General features: G+C 42.9%; 1 protein-coding gene across 2 annotated transcripts in view; it reads left to right on the forward strand.

Annotated features, from left to right (window-relative positions):
• The window catches only part of med30 (mediator complex subunit 30), a 33588-nt gene that overhangs the window by 8347 nt on the left and 1654 nt on the right, over positions 1–23587 (forward strand). Inside the window, exon 4 of one of the 2 annotated variants that reach the window (XM_029731465.1) lies at positions 4219–4326. In XM_029731465.1, coding sequence (XP_029587325.1) covers positions 4219–4326 — 108 coding nt within the window. Of the gene's footprint in view, positions 1–4218; positions 6006–23587 lie in introns of those variants that run through there. The other variant, XM_029731464.1, reaches the window with a different exon arrangement.

Here is a 23587-nt window from a genome sequence, read left to right on the forward strand (position 1 = left end):
CCAGCGTGACCTCATCTCGTTCCTATTTAGCAGGAGGCCTGGTAATGAACAACTGGGGAAGGCTTCCCACATAAGCAGTTTTCTGTTTTTTCTAGAGGTCGACCGATTATGATTTTTCAACGCCGATACCGATTATTGGAGGGCCAAAAAAGTCGATGCCGATTAATCGGCCATTTTTTGTATTTATTTATTTGTAATAATGACAATTACAACAATACTGAATGAACACTTATTTTAACTTAATATAATAATATAATACATAAATACTATCAATTTAGCCTCAAATAAATAATGAAACATGTTCAATTTGGTTTAAATAATGCAAAAACAAAGTGTTGGAGAAGAAAGTAAAAGTGCAATATGTGCCATGTAAAAAAGCTAATGTTTAAGTTCCTTGCTCAGAACATGAGAACATATGAAAGCTGGTGGTTCCTTTTAACATGAGTCTTCAATATTCCCAGGTAAGAAGTTTTAGGTTGTAGTTATTATAGGAATTATAGGACTATTTCTCTCTATACGATTTGTATTTCATATACCTTTGACTATTGGATGTTCTTATAGGCACTTTAGTATTGCCAGTGTAACAGTATAGCTTCCGTCCCTCTCCTCGCTCCTACCTGGGCTCGAACCAGGAACACATCGACAACAGCCACCCTTGAAGCAGCGTTACCCATGTAGAGCAAGGGGAACAACCACTCCCAAGTCTCAGAGCGAGTGACGTTTGAAACGCTATTAGCGCGCACCCTGCTAACTAGCTAGCCATTTCACATCGGTTACACCAGCCTAATCTCGGGGGTTGAAGTCATAAACAGTGCAATGCTTGAAGAATTGCGAAGAGCTGCTGGCAAACGCATGAAGGTGCTGTTTGAATGAATGCTTACGAGCCTGCTGCTACCTACCATCGCTCAGTCAGACTGTTCTATCAAATATCAAATCATAGACTTAATTATAACATAATAACACACAGAAATACGAGCCTTTGGTCATTAATTTGGTCGAATCCGGAAACGATCATTTCGAAAACGAAACGTTTATTATTTCAGTGAAATACAGAACTGTTCCGTATTTTATCTAACGGGTAGCATCCCTAAGTCTAAATATTCCTGTTACATTGCACAACCTTCAATGTTATGTCATAATTATGTACAATTTTGGCAAATTAATTACGGCCTTTGTTAGGAATAAATGGACTTCACACAGTTCGCAATGAGCCAGGCGGCGCAAACTGCTGTATATACCCTGACTGCTTGCACGGAACGCAAGAGAAGTGACACAACGTCACTTCCTTAGTTATAAGAAATTCATGTTAGCAGGCAATATTAACTAAATATGCAGGTTTAAAAATATATACTTCTGTATTGATTTTAAAGAAAGGCATTGATGTTTATAGGTACATTGGTGCAACGACAGTGCTTTTTTCGCAAATGCGCTTGTTAAATCATCACCCGTTTGTCGAAGTAGGCTGGGATTCGATGAGAAATTAACAGGCACCGCATCGATTATATGCCATGCAGGACACGTTATATAACTACACATGTCACGCCTGTCTGAAGAAGGAGCGGACCAAGGCGCAGCGTGTGTATCGTTCCACATTTTATTTAAACTGAAACTATGCAAGACATACAAAAAACTAATAAACAAAAACAACAAACCGGGACAAAGAGGTGCAACATACACTTACTCAAAATAATCTCCCACAAAACCTAGTGGGAAAAACAACAACTTAAATATGATCCCCAATTAGAGACAATGATGACCAGCTGCCTCTAATTGGAGATCATCCCAAAAAACTACAACATAGAAATACAGAAACTAGAACCCCACATAGAAATACATAAACTAGAGAAAACCCCCAACATTGAAAAAAGAAACTAGAACCAACATAGACATAAATAAACTAGACAAAACCCCCTGTCATGCCCTGACCTACTCTACCATAGAAAAATAAAAGCTTTCTATGGTCAGGACGTGACAACACATGGTTGATGATATTACTAGTTTAACTAGTGATTATGTTAAGATTGATAGTTTTTTATAAGATAAGTTTAATGCTAGCTAGCAACTTACCTTGGCTCCTTGCTGCCCTCGCGTAACAGATAGTCAGCCTGCCATGCAGGCTCCTCATGGAGTGCAATGTAAGGCAGGTGGTTAGAGCGTTGGACTAGTAACCGGAAGGTTGCAAAAACAAATCCCCGAGGTGACAAGGTAAAAATCTGTTGTTCTGCCCCTGAACAAGGCAGTTAACCCCCGTTCCTAGGCCGTCATTGAAAATAAGAATGTTTTTTTAATCTGACTTGCCTAGTTAAATAAAGGTGTAAAAAATAAATAAAAAAAAAGGCAAATCGGTGTCCAAAAATACCGATTGCCGATTGTTATAAAAACTTGAAATCGGCCCTAATTAATCGGCCATTCCGATTAATCGGTCGACCTCTAGTTTTTTCCCAGAGACTGGGGTTATGACTCACACCCACACCCACAGTCACAGAGACACACACACAAACACACACTCTTTCTCTCTCGCCCTCTCTTTCTACCCCGCACATTTTCCCCTTTCCGACTGCCAATAACAGCTCTTACCTTTAAATTCAATATGCGTTTGGCTCATAGCTGGAATTATAGAAGTAAAAAAAGTTTTTCCGCCCCTAACAATCACAGTTAGCCTTATATAATATCCAGCACGTCTTCTGTCTTCTCTCCAATACAAGTCAGACAGCTTAGGGTTTGGCATCGGTCTCTCTGACTGACTAGAGAAAACTGCCAGAGCTGTCTCTTGTTTTTCTCATGTGATTCTCTCTCTGTCTGTCTTCTGGCCTGGCCCTATCCAGCCCTGCAGTAATGCTTTGGTCACAGCCTGCTTTAATCATTGTCTACACTGGTTTCTGCCAGTTGCTAAACCTCAGGTCATTGACTGCAATGAAATGTGATCAACTACTAGGCTATTTAGAATGTTGAATAGTACTCAGATTTGTGTTGGACGTCACTGTGTTTTTGGTTGGCTCTTGTACCTAATCTTTGTATTTATTTATTTATGAGAAGGATGCTGTAGCCATTAATGTTGTTTCTTTTCTCAAATCATTACCTTGTTCCTACATAACTGTTTAAGCAATCTCACCTCGCACAGCCATGTATGATAATAGGAACCCAGTAGACGACAGTGTTAACGCTAGTATAATGGTACCATTTAAGATAAGCCCGTTGGTCTTGATGCAGTGCAATAGAGAACAATGTGTCCCATACGCACTGCTTATTATCCTGCAGACCAGCAGATGTCAGTATGATTTAAAGCAGAGCAGTCGGTGTAGTGTCAGCCAGACAACGTCAAGCACAGAGAGCGCTTAAAAATGAAATAAGCACTTGGGTATGGACTGTGGGAGAAGTCCTGATTCTGAATTGGTGGTGGTGGTATGGGACTGTTTGTAGATTAGATTATATTTTAAGTGTTTTTGTGATCTACACAAAATCCCTATTTTCTGCTCATGAAGGCAGTTCTAATTCATTATAACAGGGGAGGGAATGTCATAGAAATCTCTTTTATACAAGCTTAGTAGGGAGAGTTTGTGCTCACGCAAGCAGTATAGATAGACCTTTTATAATGGAGGACTTGGTGGACTATATATTATTTTAGGTTTTAATATTGCCTAATGCAGGGTTTCCCAAACTCTGTCCTCTAGACCACCAGGGGGGCACGTTTAGTTTTTTTTGCCCAAGCACGACACAGCTGATTCAAATAATCAACGAATCATCAAGCTTTGATCATTTGAATCAGCTGTGTGGTGTTAGGGCAAAAACCAAAGCGTGCCCCCCTTGGGGTCCCAGAGGACCGAGTTTGGGAAAGGCTAGCATAATGTGTTCGCTTCCAAGTGTTGTGCTACAGCTCTGTTATGATTAACTACTATGTATCGGTATGATAACGACTGTTTCTTTACAGCATTTCATACACCTATACATACAGTATGGAGACTTTAGAGAAGGGGCTAGTGAGTCTATATTTGTTTGATGAGAGACATAAGCCAATTAATGTTTTTTTTTCTCCTTTTTTAAATGTATCTTTATTTAACCAGGCGACTCCCATTGAAATGGTAATCTCTTTTACAAGGGAGTCATTTGTATTTTCCTATTGCAAACCAAAGCACCAAACTACTTATCAATTTACCATCCCCTCATTGAACACCTGTGGACATTGTATTTGTTTATATCCACCACCTCTCCCCCACACAGCAACTCATCCCCTACGTGGAGGACGACAGCTCAAAACACGATGAACGTTTGGCCAGCCAGGCCCGCCCGGCAACAGAGGAGAGGAGAGAAATCCTGGAGGTTAACAAGGTGAGCTGCCCACTGGGGCTTTCTAGATATAAATGTACAGTACGCTGGGCTTTAGAGAGCACAGCCCTCTATATAAAAAGTAACCCCAATAGTGATTCCAGGAGGAGAGAGGCCAAAATAAAGAGAGAACAGATGCTACAAAGAGAGAAAAAAATATATGACAAAATATAGTGTGAAGACAAGCTACATATTGTACACAATACTCCCAGTACTCTTCAAGTATTAATAGCCTGTCTATGACTGTTGAAAAACGTTTTTGGTAAAAACACAACATGCATTATTTGGCAGTGTTGCAGCTTTTATTAGCCCTGGTCATTGTGTGTGTAGTATGTGTGTGTGTGTGTTCCTCTGTGCATGCTTCCCTGTCTGAGTGTGCTGAATCATAATGGAGTTCATAGAAGTCACAGATGAGTTTTGGTTATTTTTAAGAGCTGCTCTTAAAGGTAATCACTACAGTAAAACATGGGGAGAACACTGAGCTTAACTCAGCTCAGGTGGATGCCAAACAAACGGTGTATCCGCTGCATGCACACAGACCTTCCATAAGCATCAATATCAGCATTCTAGCTGACCCGTGTTGCTGTGAAACATAACACCACTGAAAGGAGAGCAGCCACGCACATCCAAACATAACAGGCCAAAGACACATTGAAAGCAGAGTAACTACGAACGTCCAAACGTAGCCTAGGAGCTGGGCAAAAATATAGCAATGAAAACAATGAAAAGACTCATTTTAAATGTGGGAGCACTGAGCAAACAGTGAAGCGGACAATTGAACATTCACCATCTTAGCTGCTCACACCACAACGTTACTACCCGAAACAACAGGGCACATAGGAGACAAGAAGAACGAGAAGGTAGGCTTCAATTGCATGTCTGCAGCAGACATCCCCTCCACTCTACGCTGCTCCACTTGGAGCCCAAATTCCCAGCTGCATATTAAAGCTGCGATGAGGAGAACATGTTTTGGGGAGTTAAAGGGGTTACCTCATCAGGAGGGGAGTGATGTGGCAGAATGCGGAAAGCAGATGTTTAGGAGGCCCGGCTGCATCTGCTGCAGCGAACCGAGCCAGATAGATAGAGCCAGATAGCCCAGATTCCAGAAGGAAAAGAGATTGGGGGGGGGGGTTAACATGTAACCGGATGGGATAAATGGGAAGATTGTAGTGTGAAGACATGCCACATATTGAACCAAATACCAGATTCCACAGGACGAGAGAGAAAAGAGAGAGAAGAGAAAGAGAAAAATGGATGGATTACTGGATTAAGGAGATTTTAGTGTGAAGACATATTGAGACACAGGATTCCAGTCATTCCAGAGGAGGAGGAGAGATGGAGGGAAAAGAGGGAACACCGAGAGAGAGGAAAAAAGAGCGAGAAGACAGATGACCGGATGGACTGATATGTAAACAAAGGGAAGATGTCAGAGGGAAGTTCTCCATATCGAGCCAGAGAGGATTCTCCAGCTGAAGAGAGAGAGAAAAAGAAGAGACATTTGAAGGAAAGAGAGAAGACCGATAGATGGAAGTCAAGAACAGACAGATAGATAGATATGTAGACAGTTGGAACGATACTGGCTTCCAAAAGAGAGCAAAGACTGATGGAATTCTTCTGGAAGACAAATAAAATGACATATACTGCACTGTAAATCAATGACGAACACAATATAAGATTGAGTAATAAGATTATAAAAAGAAAAGAGATTGATGTAGAACTGAATTGATAGATATGTCCCCAGAAGGGAAAGTACAAAAAAAGGGTAATTGACACCTGTATACAGCAATATCCCCATAGAACAAACAGATGTGAAGGCAAACAGCTATAGCCTGGTCCCAGATCTGTTTATGCTGTCTTGACAATTCATATGGCCAAACAGATGTAGGACCAGGCTAGCCCTGTTGTTTGTCTTTTGCTCCAACCCAGCAGGAAAGGTAGGTAAAGAGTAGAGTATGCTAGGTTAAAGGAGGTACACTGGAGGAGCTCCAAGATAAATGACTCCTCCATGGTAATGTCTTGCTGCTTTATGGGCCGCCCTGTGTGTGAGTGATAGCCTGTTCTCGTTATCTGTCGATTTGGGTAATTGCTGTTTGTCAGAGGCGCGTTGACTGATGGTGATGCAATCTGTCGAGGGAGGGAGGGAAGGAGGGAGGGAGGGAGAGAAGAAGGGAAAGAAAGATGGTGTGCATGCGGCCGATAGTGTGTGCTTTGGTGTAAGTATGAGTGAAATATGTGTGTGTGTGAGTTCATTTGAGCATGTAACCTCTGTATGAGCGAGTATGGTGTTTGCATAAATGTTTAAGATGCATCAGCCATAATTTATTGCCACCTAATGGTCTGAGATTGCTCTGAGCTGCAGACCTTTTTGCTGCAGACTGATTGTGCATATCAATTCCCCTTTCCTCACTTTCTCCTCTGCTCTAACGAGAAACACAAACTCTGAAGCGCCCAAGTGACCCCAAATTAGAGCCTTAATGAATGCCTCGCATTAGTGGTCACACACCAATTAATGGGAGGAAACAATGAATATGACAAACCGTCCACCTGATTCCCTTTTATCGAATTGAAATTCCGAAGATGTTTTTTTGCGGACAAGCGTTTTCGTCCCATGTGTGTCGCCTTTTACGTCCAAGAAGGACCCCTGACTGACTGTGTTTTCTGCAGAATGGATGATGATGATTCACTGGGCTCTCAAGAGTATTTGATAATCATTCCATCTGGGATATGAAGCTTCTGCATTGTCATCTCCCCATCACTCTTTCTCTTCCATACTTCACCCTCCTTCCTTTCCTCCATCCTTCCTTCTCTTCTTACCCCCTTGGGTCCTAACTGATGACCAGCTCCTTCGGGAGTGTCACAGTCAGTACCCTCCCCATGATACAGGAGGGGACCTGGGACCATCCCTAGTGCTTCTCCGTTGCAGCCCTGCCATCAACACTCGCCAGCGTTTGATTTAATACCAGCCTAAGTGAGAATAAATTCCTGTCATAGCCCATTAAGGAGGCCTTGGAGAGATCTGGCCTGTTATTAATTCTCCACAGCTCCTCTCTTTCTCTCTCCGTCTCTCCTCTCTCGCCTCCCCCTCCCCTCAATCCCTCCCTCGCACACACTCCCTTGCTTTTTTAATATCCTGTTAATTACCGCGTCTGTCCTCTTTATTCAAATGAAAAAGTGAGAAATTAAAAGCAAAGGCAGTTTGTAATTTCAAATCAGGGAAGTTTGGGGGGTTGCCTCCAATGGCGGCACAGTCGTGGATAATGAATTGCAGTGACATTGGCCGGTTAGCAGCGTTATCTGAAGAGCAGGCCGGGGTCTGTGGAGGCCTGATGATAAACAAACAGAGACCCAGATGATAATGAGACTCACTCGGAGAGAGGGATACGGATGGCTTTATGGAGCGCTTTCTCTCTCTCTTCCTCCCTCAACTACTCCCTCTCTTTCTCTTCCTCTGCCTCTTTCTCTCAACTCCCCTTTCCCTCTCTCTCTCCTCCCTCCCTCTCACTCTCTTTCTCCCTGCTTACACACTCCAGCATTAGCAGGCTGTTCACAGGAGGCGCACAAACCTCCATGTTATTATCAGGCTCATATGTAGCCCATTAGACCAGTGTGTTGGCCAGGAGCTTTTTAATTGGTGAGCAGGAGGTCAGAGGGGAAATGCAGCACAACTCATGTTGTTGGAAGATCAGGGTGCTGTTTTTGGAATGAGAACGTTTTTCGAGTGAATTCTCCGATTTATTTTCTATTTTGTTAAACCGTTTAAGGAATATGTAACCATTTAGACTAGTTTTTTTTAATTCTCAAAATATTTGTATTAATTCTCAAAATGGATTCGTTAACTACAGCAAGGCAGACTGAAAGTCTTATTGGCTTGAAAGAGGAAGGATTAGGTGTGCAGCAGTATGTCTATTGTGACCATGGTGACGCCACCAGGTTGACAGGTTCAACAACCAGAACACTGTGAATCCCACCTGTTTAGAAATGGATCCCATGAACTTGAGATATGTTGGTGTGTAGGGCTGTTACGGTGACTGTATTACCACCACACCGGTGGTCACGAGTCACGACCGCAGTCAAATTCCACGTGACCGCTTAGTCAAGTTATCTAGTCTTTTCCAAGCTTTTTTTTTTTTGGTAACCTTTTATTTAACTAGGCAAGTCAGTTAAGAACACATTTTTATTTACAATGACGGCCTACTCCGGCCAAACCCTAACCCGGACGACGCTGGGCCAATTGTGCACCGCCCTATGGGACTCCCAATCACGGCTGGTTGTGATACAGCCCAGGGTCGAACCAGGGTCTGTAGGGATGCCTCTAGCACTGAGATGCAGTGCCTTAGACCAGTGCGCCACTCGGGAGCCGCCAAACACACTAATTAAACACTTAATAAGAGCCCATGAGTTCATGTTGCGCAACATTTCTAAAGGCTATGCAATTGTGTGACAAAACAGAGTTTTGATGGTCTCAATTAAAAAGATGATTCCATCAGCTTTCTATAGGCTAGACCTACTATATTTATTTATCAACCTTCCTAACAGTAAGCACATTGCTTGTCTTTACAACAGGAGTATAGCCTACCTGGCATGAAAATGAACCAGAGGAAAAGTGTCCTCCATTCGTTTTTTAAATGCATAGATTACAATATTTTTTCCCCCTGCCCGTTTTGAGACGTGGGCATGATAATGGTCCATTCTAAATTTAAACAAATTTCACACATACAGTGCATACAGAAAGTATTCAGATCCCTTCCCTTTTTCCACATTTTGTTACGTTACAGCCTTATTCTAAAATTTATCAAATGTACATTTTAAATTGTTTTCCCTCATCAATCTACACACAGTACTCCATAATGACAAAGCGAAAACAGGTTTTAAAAAATGTTAGCAAATGTATATATTTTTGTAAACAGAAATACCTTATTTACATAAGTATTCAGACCCTTTGCTATGAAACTCAAAATTGAGCTCAGGTGCATCCTGTTTCCATTGATCATCCTTGATGTTTCTACAACTTGATTTGATTCCACTTGTGGTAAATTCAATTGATTGGACATGATTTGGAAAGGCACACACCTGTCTATATAAGGTCCCACAGTTGACAGTGCATGTCAAAGCAAAAACCAAGCCATGAGGTCAAAGCAAAAACCAAGCCATAGGAATTGTCTGTAGAGCTACGAGACAGGATTGTGTCGAGGCACAGATCTGGGGAAGGGTACCAAAAGAAGGGTCTTGGTCAGGGAGGTGACCAAGAACCCGATGGCAGAGCTCCAGAGTTCCTCTGTGGAGATGGGAGAACCTTCCAGAAGGACAACCATCTCTGCAACACTCCACCAATGAGGCACTCCTCAGTAAAAGGCACATGACAGCCTGCTTGGAGTGTGCCAACAAGCACCTAAAGGACTGAGAAACAAGATTCTCTGGTCTGACGAAACCAAGATTGAACTCTTTGGCCTGAATGCCAAGCGTCATGTCTGGAGGAAACCTGGCACCATCCCAACAATGAAGCATGGTGGTGGCAGCGACATGCTGTGTTTTTTTTTTTCAGTGGCAGGGACAGGGAGACTAGTCAGGCTCGAGGGAAAGATAAACGGAGCAAAGTATCAAGAGATCCTCGATGATGGAAAACTGCTCCAGAGCGCTCAGGGCCTCAGTCTGAGGTGACGGTTCACTTTTCAACAGGACAATGACCCTAAGCACACAGCCAAGACAACGCAGGAGTGGCTTCTGGACAAGTCTCTGAATGTCCTTGAGTGGACCAGCCAGAGCCCGGACTTGAACCCGATCAAACATCTTTGGAGAGACCTGAAAATAGCTGTGCAGCGACGCTCCCTATCCAACCTGACAGAGCTTGAGAGGATCTGCTGAGAAGAATGGGAGAAACTCTCCAAATACAGGTGTACCAAGCTTGTAGCGTCATACACAAGACTCGAGGCTGTAATTGCTGCCAAAGGTGCTTCAACAAAGTACTGAGTAAAGGTTCTGACAATATCTAAACCTGTTTTTTGTCATTATGGGGTACAGTGTGTAGATTGATGAGGATTTTTTTTTTAAATCCATTTTAGAACAAGGCTATAATGTAACAAATGTGGAAAAAGTCAAGGGGTCTGAATACTTTCCGAATGCACTGTATATTATTTAGAATATTTAAAGACAAGTTTTAAATAAGAATAGTCTGATGGGTGACAATATTAGCCTATCACTTGTGAATTATATATCATCACTTGTGAATTATATATCATCACTTGTGAATACAGTAAGGCATGAAAGAGAGCATGCCTTTTGTTGTTGACTTTTTTTAAATCACAGTTGCACACCCATAGGCCAACATGTTTTGATAAGGTTTGTATCACTACTAAAGTGGCCAAATAACTTCTTAAAATGAAGCACATTAATCCGCTTTACAAGGGGTGTAGAGCCTAACTGGCATACATAAGCAGCACGTGAGCTTCAAGTTTGGGGAAGGTCATTTTCACCATAAAAATGCACTTTTATAATAGAAGCATTACATGCATAATTGCATTTGCAGTCACTTTTGATAATGGTGTTTTCCCACTAATTGCATTTTGCAACATTCGCGCTTATAGCCTACTGCCGTGAGCGCATTGCTGCGCTTATAATGTGAAGAAATAGCCTAATAGTTTATCAACATTGAAAGCTAAACATTCCGATCTGTTAACATCCGCCTCATTGCTTTTAAAAGGTTTTTTGATGCTACTGGTTGTATTAATTTGGAATCTATTGCATCCCGCAATTGTCTCAGACTATGTTTGGAATATTTATTTCTCACACAGAAGGACAAGTTGACCAATAGAATAAGTCGACATAGGCTAGTGCTTTTGCTGTTTGTTAGGCCTACTCATCTTGTTGGCCGATGAAAAGTAAATTTGTACAGTTCTTCCAATATGTGCCTCTGAATTCAATAAGGATGCGCGCAGCTGCGACCCCGATGTGTCTCTTTATTTGTAGCCCTTGAGAAGGATCTGAGATGCTGTGAGAAGGACCCGATCACGTGACGGGCATTGGCTAGTAAGAATTAAGATATCTGAGAGAGCCATGAGAGTGGGGAATTATAATTATTATATTCAGCCTAAGAGCACAACGGCCACTGACCGCGAAAGGCATGGATTTTTTTCGGGGGCATTACGGCCACACAAATGCCGCTGGGAAATTCGAGTCATTATCAAGTGCTTGTCAAATTGTGAATCAGAGACTGATGAAGTGTGTGCAGACTGTGCAAATTAACAATGCAGAGCTTATACCTTTAAAATAATATAAGAATTTCTAAGCAAATCTTTTCTGCTAAATGAACTAGTGTAGCCCACAGCCATATGGCATAGCCAGATCAGGGCTATGATCATAAAGATAACTCCGAGTATGCTATTCTGTTCTTCTAAAATAGACCACATTTTCCTCATATCATGTTTCTTTAGACCTGTCCTAAAATAAATTATGGATTTATTGTGATGGTGTAGGCAATATTAAATGGATTTATTAGACTTTTTAAAATGTAGATGTTCCAAAGGTCTGAATCAGTGGCTTGTAGGCTATGCGTGGAAGCCAGGAGATGCTACATGTTTTTATGTTAATTAACGGTCAATTACCGTGAGACCGGCAGTTATTTGCTTGACAATCACCGGCTGACAAAATTTCATGACCGCTTACAGCCCTATTGGTGTGAAGAGTAAATCAGGCCGACGACTGGAATCTGCTGCGCCAACAAAACAAGTGACACTTTGCCACATTCCCCAAACACCAAACCTTGTTCTTGCTCCCCTCGTGTAAAAAGAGCAAAAATAACATCTCCAATCGGTGGAGACTTTAAAGTGGAATTACACCGCCTTTCATCTTCCCAGATATCTGCCTGCCTCATTTTCTCTCCACGGTTGCATATGAGATCTGGGCTGGACCCATATGCTCTAATCCCCTGACAGCTGAGGCAGAGATGAAAGAGCCCGGCTCGTTGGCCCTGAGATAGAGAAGGAGGCATTACCGAGCAAATGCAGTCTAAAGCCCCCTATACCTCACACTACACCCGAGTTCTCCAAGCTAACCTTCTCTACTGCACCCTTTCTCTCTAAACTACCCCTCCACCATTACACCCTATACACTCTCTAAAAGTTAACCATCCTCACACCCTCACTCTCTAAGCTGCCCCTCCACTACACCCAACACCCTCTCTCTCCAAGTTACCCCTCCAAAACACCTTACTCTTTCTCTTTACCCCACCACCTCCCACCGTCCCACCCACTCTCTCCAAGTTAACCCTCCGCTACCTGCTCACCCTTCAAGATACCCTTCCAGTATTGACAACATCTCACTCCTTGCAATCCAAACCCATTGTTCGACACACTGTCCTATTCATTCACACTCTTTGACTGTATGGCACCAGGCTCAGACAAATATTGATGGTCCGTAACGTTAGCACAAAGAAAACTGTGCAGATATATCTTCTTTTGTGATTCCGACTCTGCTGTAAGAAAGTTACTCCAAATTGGCAAATGTATCTCCATTAAGCATATTGTGTCCCCACTGAGTTCTGAAACCTATGAACTCTCTCTGCTCTTCTCCCAATATCATCTGAAGAGATTATAGGGGAAACTATTCAGTTATTGGGTTTATCAAACTCCCATGAGATTGGATGATAATCCTTCTATGATTTGATTTGAAGGCATCATCACAAGTCTTCCCTTCCCTCACCTCGTCTGCTTCCTCATGTCTCCACTGTCCATTTTATCTATACTGAACAAAAATATAAACGCAACATGTAAAGTGTTGGTCCCATGTTTCATGTGCTGAAATAAAAGATCCCAGAAATGTTCCATATGCACAAAAAGCTTATTTCTCTCAAATGTTGTGCACAAATTTGTTTACATCCGTGTTAGTGAGAATTTCTCCTTTGCCAAGATAATTCATCCACCTGACGGGTGTGGCATATCAAGAAGTTGATTAAACAGCATGATCATTACACAGGTGCACCTTGTACTGGGGACAATAAAAGGCCACTCTAAAATGTGCAGTTTTGTCACACAACACAATGTCATAGATGTCTCAAGTTTTGAGGGAGCGTGCAATTGGCATGCTGACAGCCGGAATGTCCACCAGAGCTGTTGGCAGAGAATTTGTTAATTTCTCTACCATAAGCCGCCTCAAACTTCATTTTAGAGAATTTGGCAGTACGTCCAACTGGCCTCACAATCACAGACCACGTGTAACCACACTTGCCCAGGTCCACATCCAGCTTCTTCACCTGCGGGATCATCTGAGACCAGCTACCTGGACAGCTGATGAAACTGAGTCTTTCTGTCTGTAATAAAGCCCTTTTGTTGGGAAAAACGAATCCTGATCGGCTGAGCCTGGCTCCCAGTGGTACCCACTGTCATGACTTGACTTAAACATTAATCTGAAGACTGGTATTTATCTATTTACCTAACTATGTTTAATTATTACCCAATTCAATGAATCATGTAATAATTAACTCAATAGGATCTGGGACACCACGAGAGAGGTTCTTTAAAGAGTTACCATCTCCCGAATTAAACTCTAAAGATCTTGACCTATCACATCCATAAACAGTCAACTTATTAGTCAGAACCTCGTATCATATCATCCTTCTGAACAGTCGTAACCTCCTTGCATCTGCAAAAACCCCAGCCTTACTTATGATTCAGTACTACACAAATGTGTTTAATTATTTATTTACTAGCTAATTAAATTGGAACACAGGATAAACATACACACTTGCATTTGTTATTGACTGGGGACTTAATATGCTGAAAACTGGTCCCTAACGGAATGACAACAACATGGCTGCTTATTAAATAAGAGACAGAGAGAGACAGAGACACTTAATATTGGTACGTTCAGAAATCTTTCGCTGCACGCTTGTAAGGCTCTGATTGTCCGAAATGGTTACGACAAGTCTTCAACGGTTGTCCTTCTCTGTAGTTGTCCGGTATCTGGTGACTTGTCGTGTAGTCCTGACCAGAACTACACAGGTGACTTTCCTTCCATTCACTCTTGAAGACGCTTCTTTGAAGATAGGCTAGCCAGCCGTTTTGATGGTTTGAGTAGAGTAACAGGATGGTCCTACTTAAATTAGCTTTCAAAGATACTTTACTTAGGACAGCTAATCAGCCATACCAGTCATTGTCCGGGAGGTGAGTTTCTCATCTCTACCTTGTGTTGAGATTCAAAGTTCAAACCACTTTAAACGTGCAGCTGCAGCTTCACTTCTTTCTAGTCTGATACGTTAATTTCTTAACCCATCATTTATTCAGTTTGTTCGAAAGGGGCGGTTCCATCAGGCTGACACGCTGTCTGACCTCACTTGGGGGCGGTGACTACTCACGGTGCAAAGTTATGTAAAACAATGATCTTTTATAGCTTCTCAAATGACATCCCTCACTTAGCAAAAACACTCATCATTTTTCAAATTGCATTCCCAATGCATAGTATGGACACTTCATACATGTAGTGGGTATACTTTCCAAGTTACAGTATTTCCTTTATAACGTTTTTATTGACATAATAAAATCAGAAACCAAATGATATTAGTGTTTTATAGATCGCCTCTGGTCATTCCCCACGATCAATATTAGAAATATTGTTCCAGTATTCGCTTTTGAACATGTTAAGAGTTTTGGCGGGAAAAGTCTATTTGCAACAAAGATCAGTCCTTTTGGGGAATCTTGGGGAGGGAGACCTGAATCTTCTCCCCTTGATTTATAACAGGATGTGAGTTATTAATCCTCACAAATTCTTTCCTCCCCCTTCTGCGGGTGAGAGGGGGTCTGATTGAAGTTATTCATTGCAAACCTGATCTATTTGGATCCTCGTGGACAGTCATGTGAAATCCATAGATTAGTGTCTAATGAGTTTATTTCAATTGACTGATTTCCTTACATAAACGGTCATTTAGTAAAATCGTTGAAATTGTTGAATGTTGTGTTTATTTTTGTTCAGTATACTTTCTAAACTGCCTGGTCACTGTGCAGAAGCTTTTATTTCAAGGAACTTGTTGTGAACCCACAACTTTGGGGTTACGCCTAGTTTCCTAGCACAATTCTCCAACCAATTGCGCCCTCTGAACCCTACATAGAAGCTAATCCTCTCAAAGACCCCAATTGCAACAGGACAGGTTTCTTTTTGTGCTTCTAATTTAATTCTTGCTTATCAATTCCCATGTCACCACGCCCCCAGCGCAAAGCCAACACTCTACCCTCATCAGCACACTCTAGCTTTAAATCCTAAACGCCGCTTTCAAGATGGGATGAACTTTTCAACTCTGGGATTACACATTTACTGTACTGAAAACTTGTGCCTCCTTGACTGTAAAGCAACTTACATGCGAGAATGGATCCCCTGGTGTTAAAGCTAATGTTTAGTGTTTGCCAAAGAACACATCCATAGTCCAAGTGCTTAGTTCAGACGAAATAGGCCTACTCACCGCTGTTATGTGGTGCACATGTTATCCAGCACAAAAATGGTTCTACATTGAATATATCAAGCATTAGGAACACCTTCCTAATATTGAGTTGCACCCCCCTCCTTTTCCCTTAGAACAACCTACATTTTTCGGGGGATAGACACAAGGTGTCTAAAGCGATCATGTTGACTCCAGTGCTTCCCACAGTTGTGTCAAGTTCACTGGATGTCCTTTGGGTTGTGGACCATTCTTGATACACACAGGAAACTGTTGAGCGTGAAAAACTCAGCAGCTCTGCAGTTCTTGACACAAACCAGTGTGCCTGTCACCTCGTTCAAAGGCGCTTAAATATTTTGTATTGCCCATTCACCCTCTGAATGGCACACATACACAATCCATGTCTCAATTGCCTCAAGGCTTAAAAATCCTTATTTAACCTGTCTCCTCACCTTCATCTACACTTATTGAAGTGAATTTAACAAGTGACATCAATAAGGGATCATAGCTTTCACCTGGATTCACCTGATCAGTCTATGTCATGGAAAGAGTTCTTAAAATGTTTTGTATACTCATTGTTTGGCCCAACCATTGGTTTTAAAGAGAGGGTGTAAAATGGCAGTTTAGCCTCTGTGCCCCTTATATATAATCACTGTGAACAAAATCCCAAAGCAGAGCCCAATCAACGTCGCTACCTGGCAGCAAGACAAGTGCTGAAGAGGGCCGGGCAGGGAGAAGATGGAATAAAAGCACCAGCAGCACTGCTACTTGTAAAGCAGCAGAATCAATGGGAACTGTTCTGCAACAGTTGGCTGCACTGCAAGCTTTCCAGCTCAGTGCTGAGGACATATTGAAAGGCGGGGTGTATGCAGAGGATGACAACATGTCTATTGTATTTCTGCCAGTGAGCGGGGGAAGGCTTTATCTCCCTCACCAAACTTTGGGCCTTTGTTCTCCTGGGAGGCCCATGTCAACTAGTTGGGCAGTTAAACTCTCCCTTAAAAAAAGCCATAAAGTTTATAAAGTCAATTAAGGCTATTAAAGCAATGTCAGACAAATTAAGGTTGCTTCGCCGAGCTCCCCAAAGGCCGCTGTCAACTGCAAAGCCCACTTAGCATCAGAAGGCTCCTCAAGCAGGTCGCAGTGCTGGCTTAGCACCTCAGTTCAGTTTGCACTGTGCTTACTGAGGAGGGAACTTGCCCGGTGCCCAACCCGAACAATAGACTTCTACAAAAGAATCCACCAGCCACTATGGTGGCACTAGATAGTCTGCACTCGTCATATAACATAGTATACAGATATGCTGCTACATGATGCATGCCATTGAGAGAGTGCCTTTTCTTGACCAACCCCTCTCTTGACGATGGCATGCCCACCATAACAGAACACCAAATACAGTGCATTCGGCAAGTATTCAGACTCCTTCCCTTTTTCCACATTTTGTTACGTTACAACCTTATTCTAAAATGGATTAAGTACAAACTGTTCCTCATCAATCTACACAAAATACCCCACAATGACAAAGCAAAAACAGTTTTTTGAAATGTTTGCAAATGTATAAAAATAAAACAAATACCTTATGTACGTAAGTATTCAGACCCTTTGCTATGAGACTTGAAATTGAGCTCAGGTGCATCCTGTTTCCATTGATCATCCTTGAGATATTTCTACAACTTGATTGGAGTCCACCTGTGGTAAATTCAATTGATTGAACATGATTTGGAAAGGATTTTCAAATTGGACCTGTCTATATAAGGTCCAATAGTTGACAGTACATGCCAGAGTATTAACCAAGCCATGAAGTTGAAGGAATTGTCTGTAGAGCTCCAAAACAGGATTGTGTCGAGGCACAGATCTGGGGAAGGGTACCAAAAAATGTCTGCAGCATTGAAGGTCCCCAAGAACACAGTGGCCTCCATCATTCTTAAATGGAAGAAGTTTGGAAGCACCAAGACTTTTCTTAGAGCTGGCCGCCCGGCCAAACTGAGCAATCTGGGAACAAGGGCCTTGGTCACAGAGGTGACCAAGAACCCGATGGTCACTCTGACAGAGCTCCAGAGTTCCTCTGTGGAGATGGGAGAACCTTTGAGAAGGACAACCATCTCTGCAGCTCTCCATCGATCAGGCCTTTATGGTAGAGTGGCCATACGGAAGCCACTCTTCAGTAAAATGCACATGACAGCCCACCTGGAGTTTGCCAAAAGGCACCTAAAGAACTCAGACCATGAGAAACAAGATTCTCTGGTCTGATGAAACCAAGATTGAACTCTTTTAGCTTGAATGCCAAGCGTCACGTCTGGAGGAAACCTGGCACCATCCCTATGGTGAAGCATGGTGGTGACAGCATCATGCTGTGGGGATGTTTTTCAGTGGCAGGGACTGGATGACTAGTCGGGATCGAGGGAAAGACGAATGGAGCAAAGTACAGAGAGATCCTTGCTCCAGAGCAGGACCTCAGACTGGGGCGAAGGTTCACCTTGCAACAGGACAATGACCCTAGCACACAGCCAAGACAACGCAGGAGTGGCTTCGGAACAAGTCTCTGAATGTCCTTGAGGGGCCCAGCCAGAGCCCAGACTTGAACCTGATCGAGTATCTCTGGAGAGACGTGAATATAGCTGTGCAGCAACGCTCCCCATTCAACCTGACAAAGCTTGAGAGGATCTGCAGAGAAGAATGGGTGAAACTCCCCAAATACAGGTGTGCCAAGCTTGTAATGTCTTACCCAAGAATACTCAAGGCTGTAATTGCTGCCAAAGGTGCTTCAAGAAAGTACTGAGTAAAGGGTCTGATTACTTATGTAAATGTATTTCTTTTTATATACACTGCACAAAAAAATAAAGGGAACACTTAAACAACACAATGTAACTCCAAGTCAATCACACTTCTGTGAAATCAAACTGCCCACTTAGGAAGCAACACTGATTGACAATAAATTTCACATGCTGTTGTGCAAATGGAATAGAAAACAGGTGGAAATTATAGGCAATTAGCAAGACACCCCCAATAAAGGAGTGGTTCTGCAGGTGGGGACAACAGACCACTTCTCAGTTCCTATGCTTCCTGGCTGATGTTTTGGTCACTTTTGAATGCTGGCGGTGCTTTCACTCTAGTGGTAGCATGAGACGGAGTCTACAACCCACACAAGTGGCTCAGGTAGTGCAGCTCATCCAGGATGGCACATCAATGCGAGCTGTGGCAAGAAGGTTTGCTGTGTCTGTCAGCGTAGTGTCCAGAGCATGGAGGCGCTACCGGGAGACAGGCCAGTACATCAGGAGACGTGGAGGAGGCCGTAGGAGGGCAACAACCCAGCAGCAGGACCGCTACCTCTGCCTTTGTGCAAGGAGGAGCAGGAGGAGCACTGTCAGAGCCCTGCAAAATGACCTCCAGCAGGCCACAAATGTGCATGTGTCTGCTCAAACGGTCAGAAACAGACTCCATGAGGGTGGTATGAGGGCCCGACGTCCACAGGTGGGGGTTGTGCTTACAGCCCAACACCGTGCAGGACGTTTGTCATTTGCCAGAGAACACCAAGATTGGCAAATTTGCCACTGGCGCCCTGTGCTCTTCACAGATGAAAGCAGGTTCACACTGAGCACGTGACAGACGTGACAGAGTCTGGAGACGCCGTGGAGAACGTTCTGCTGCCTGCAACATCCTCCAGCATGACCGGTTTGGCGGTGGGTCAGTCATGGTGTGGGGTGGCATTTCTTTGGGGGGCCGCACAGCCCTCCATGTGCTCGCCAGAGGTAGCCTGACTGCCATTAGGTACCGAGATGAGATCGTCAGACCCCTTGTGAGACCATATGCTGGTGCGTATGGACTGGCCCGCCCGTTCCCCAGACCTGAATCCAATTGAGCACATCTGGGACATCATGTCTCGCTCCATCCACCAACGCCACGTTGCACCACAGACTGTCCAGGAGTTGGCGGATGCTTTAGTCCAGGTCTGGGAGGAGATCCCTCAGGAGACCATCTGCCACCTCATCAGGAGCATGCCCAGGCGTTGTAGGGAGGTCATACAGGCACGTGGAGGCCACACACACTACTGAGCCTCATTTTGACTTGTTTTAAGGACATTACATCAAAGTTGGATCAGCCTGTAGTGTGGTTTTCCACTTTAATTTTGAGTGTGACTCCAAATTCAGACCTCCATGGGTTGATAAATTGGATTTCCATTGATTATTTTTATGTGATTTTGTTGTCAGCACATTCAACTATGTAAAGAAAAAAGTATTTAATAAGATTATTTCTTTCATTCAGATCTAGGATGTGTTGTTTAAGTTTTCCCAAAAATCAAAAATCATGTTTTTGCTTTGTCATTATATGTTATTGTGTGTAGATTCATGAGGGGGAAAAAGCATTTTATAAAATTTTAGAATAAGGCTGTAACGTAACAAAATGTGTAAAAAGTCAAGGGGTCTGAATACTTTCCAAATGCACTCAAGATTGTGAGTTTGGGGAAGTGAGAGCATTTGAATGTCTTTTGGACAATGGACAAGGCCCACTCAGTCATGACACTCCAAATCTTTATCATGATGGACGGACCATTCTCTTCTCACGAAGACAAGTTTCAGAACCGACTCCTCCTCGGCAGCCAATGACAGCGAGGTGGCACCGATAGATTATGGAGAAGAGTGCTATCGCAGCAATAGGAGTTCTCTCTCTTCTCCTTTTCTCTCCTCCTCTCTGCCTAATCCCCTCGCCTCACTCACTTACACTTGTAATTCCCAGCCAGATCCACCGGAGTGAAAGCAGCGACAGGGCGGATAAGCCGAACGGAATCCTGAGTGAAGGCACTTTTTTTTGCACGACTTGCTATTCTCGACTTTGGCTGGCAACTTTAAATCACGGTGAAGCCGTTCCCCAGTTATCGTCGAAATCCGCTCAATAAGAAAGCAACAGGGCTCCGGAAAGGATTGTTGATGAAATGTCAAAAAGGATGAAAAAGAGGAATCTCTCGTCTATTGATATCATAACAAGATTAGTTTTGTTTGGTCTAATTAATCAAAACCCTGAATGTTTCTAATGGGGCAAAATAATCAATTAACGCAGAAATGTCAATTATGTAAGATAATAGACTGTCTGCTGTTTGTACTTTCGGGACTATACCAGACTGTTGAAAATAATAGAAATTACAGTGTGAGGGTGGCTGAGATGTTCCCTCCAAATGTGATAGGGTTTGCTCTTAGCACGTCGTCACTCAGCCAAGAGAGAAATATTTGAATGAAACGGAATTTTAATAATAAGAGGTTTTGATCTAAAATTCCGTCTCTTGCCCCATTATTGAGGACGGCTCTTTTTTATCTCACTTTGAGATGAGGGTTGAAGAGAATCAGATGAAGGGAGCGGAGAGAGCGAGAGAAGAAAAAGTGTGTGAGAGAGAAAGAGAGCCCAGCCCCAACGCTTCCGCCTCAACGTTCACTCAGTTCACACTCAGGTGTTCTGTATGATAAACCATCACCACTCAGATATCAAAGTTCTCTCACTTCCAATTGTTCTCCTTTAAAGGCGCGACTAATGACAAAGTTATTCTGTTCAAAGTCTCCTCCTGTAAATCTAACCGCCCCTCAGATATGCATAACCACTTTGTTTAATCTTTGCTATTTTAACACGCTGATTTGACTTGAGAGGAACCCTTTAAAGTCAGACTAAGAAAGGCGAAGATGACTGATGCTGTCAAGATAAAACTTCTGGGGTATTAATGAGTCATTGGTATCATATTGAATTGCTCGTCTTCTATCACTAAGTGGCCCGAAACTATAGTGCTGTCTTTTAGAAGATTTGGAAGGACAAAGAGAACGTATATAGGAAAGGAGATATGCTGACATGAGGATTGCCGATGCCCTGGAGCACTCCAACATCTGCCTGGGCAAAACTGCCTCTCTGTCATCTGCCCAGGTGTGCCGTGAAAGCACCTGAGAGAGAAAGGCAGGATCTCCTCAGCGGTTGGCTGGCCATATCAAATCAAGCTTTATTTGTACAGCACATTTCAGACATGGAATGCAAGTCAATGTGCTTAAAAAAAAAAAAAATGAAAAGAAAAGCTGAAATATTTACTACACAACAAACATAAGATAAAAAACTAAAGAATGACAAAAACTGAATGACTAAAAAGCAATCTGAGGAAAAGCAAAGCTAAAAAGTTGTTTTAAGATCTCTTTTACATATGTCCACAGTTTTGGCCCCCCTCAGGTTCTCAGGCAGGCTATTCCAGAGGCTGGGAGCATAATAACTAAAGACTGCCTCTCCATGCCTCTTGGTCCTAGGCTTTGGGATAGGTAAAAGGCCAGTGCCAGAGGACCTGAGGGACCTACTGGGTGCATAACTTAAAAGCATGTCTGACATGTATTGGGGTGCACAATCGTGAATTGATTTAAAAACCAATAGAAGAATCTTAAAATGAATTCTAAAACTCACAGGGAGCCATTGCAGAGACCTTAAAACCGGTGTAATGTGTGCTCTCCGTCTGGTCTTGGTCAGTACCTGTGCGGCTATATTCTCTCTCTGTGCTTTGACTCCCAACAATAAGTACCTCGGTCTTGTCTTGATTTAGCTGGAGGAAGTTGTGAGCCATCCAAGTATATAAATCACTAATACAGTTTAATAATTTATCAGTGGAGCTAAAATCCTCTGGTACCTTGTCACGTTCACCTCACCCTGAAAACACTTTCATCCCCCAACTGTAACATGCATGCATGTACACACGGATGCACACACACACACACTGTATTAAGCTGTGTCTACGCTCAGGTAGCCATTTTTTTCCCCACAAACCTGCTTATTGTCTGCGGGAGGCCTCTACAGCTCAAAACCCAATTCTTTGTTTACTTTCATGATTTGTTGAACAGCCTTCCTGCTATGCCCTACACAATGTCAGACCGTGTCAAAAGGAACGAACGTGGACGAAAACGGTCTTGAGTGGCAGGCGAGGAAATGAGAGAGTGCATCCCCATGATCCCTGAAGAGAAAGAGTGAGTGAGGGAGGGAGTCGGACCCTTCAGCGGCATGCAGGCTAAGCTGTCGGAGGAGCGGAAGGCGACGCTGTTCTCTCAGGTTTGGCCGACCAGTCAGAACTGTCAGAGCCATCACTTTCCATCAGCAGTGGGATCGTTCATAGACCTGCAGCTCTGAAATATGAGTGTTAAAAACACATTCCACTGTCTTCTCTTCTGTTTCTCCCAATGGTATTGAAATGTTACGCCACAAGCATTTCGCTACACCCGCAATAACATCTGCTAAATATGTGTATGTGACCAATACGATTGGATTTGAAGGTTGGAGTAGCAGTTAATTCATTCATCTGAGTTTTTTTTTTAAAGGATTTCAGATTTGTTTGTTGGTATTTATTATCTCAGAAAAAAATCCATATATGTACAGTATATAGAAGGATCACTGCACGTTTGTGACATTTCATTGTGTGCAACAGTACTTATGTATGACTCAACAGTATATCAGAGGCTGAACTGAAATTCAAAAGATTGGCTGATAGATCTCTCAACTCATGAATAGAAAGATAAAGGACGTCTTTATTTAAAGAGTCGCTGGTGGGGTTCATGAGGTGCATCCTGTATAGTACAGTACACGCTCCTCCCTCCCGGTGACTCAAAATGAAAGCCTGGTGGCAAAAGAGAGAGAGGAACCCCGTAGACACACAATGGAACTGTTCCAAATGTTCCAATCCGGAATATCTTCAAGGACAATCAGCTAAATAGTTTACATTAAGAGGGGCTGTGTGAAATCGATTGCTGAAGGTGTTATCTGCGCTCGCAAAAATGGCTGGTAATTAGTCACGGCTAAAGGAGCATTAGTGAGAGAGCAAGATGGATTTTATCTTTAATATAT

This window comes from Salmo trutta, chromosome 34 (genome assembly GCF_901001165.1).
Source record: "Salmo trutta chromosome 34, fSalTru1.1, whole genome shotgun sequence".
In the NCBI taxonomy this organism is placed as follows: Eukaryota; Metazoa; Chordata; class Actinopteri; order Salmoniformes; family Salmonidae; genus Salmo; species Salmo trutta.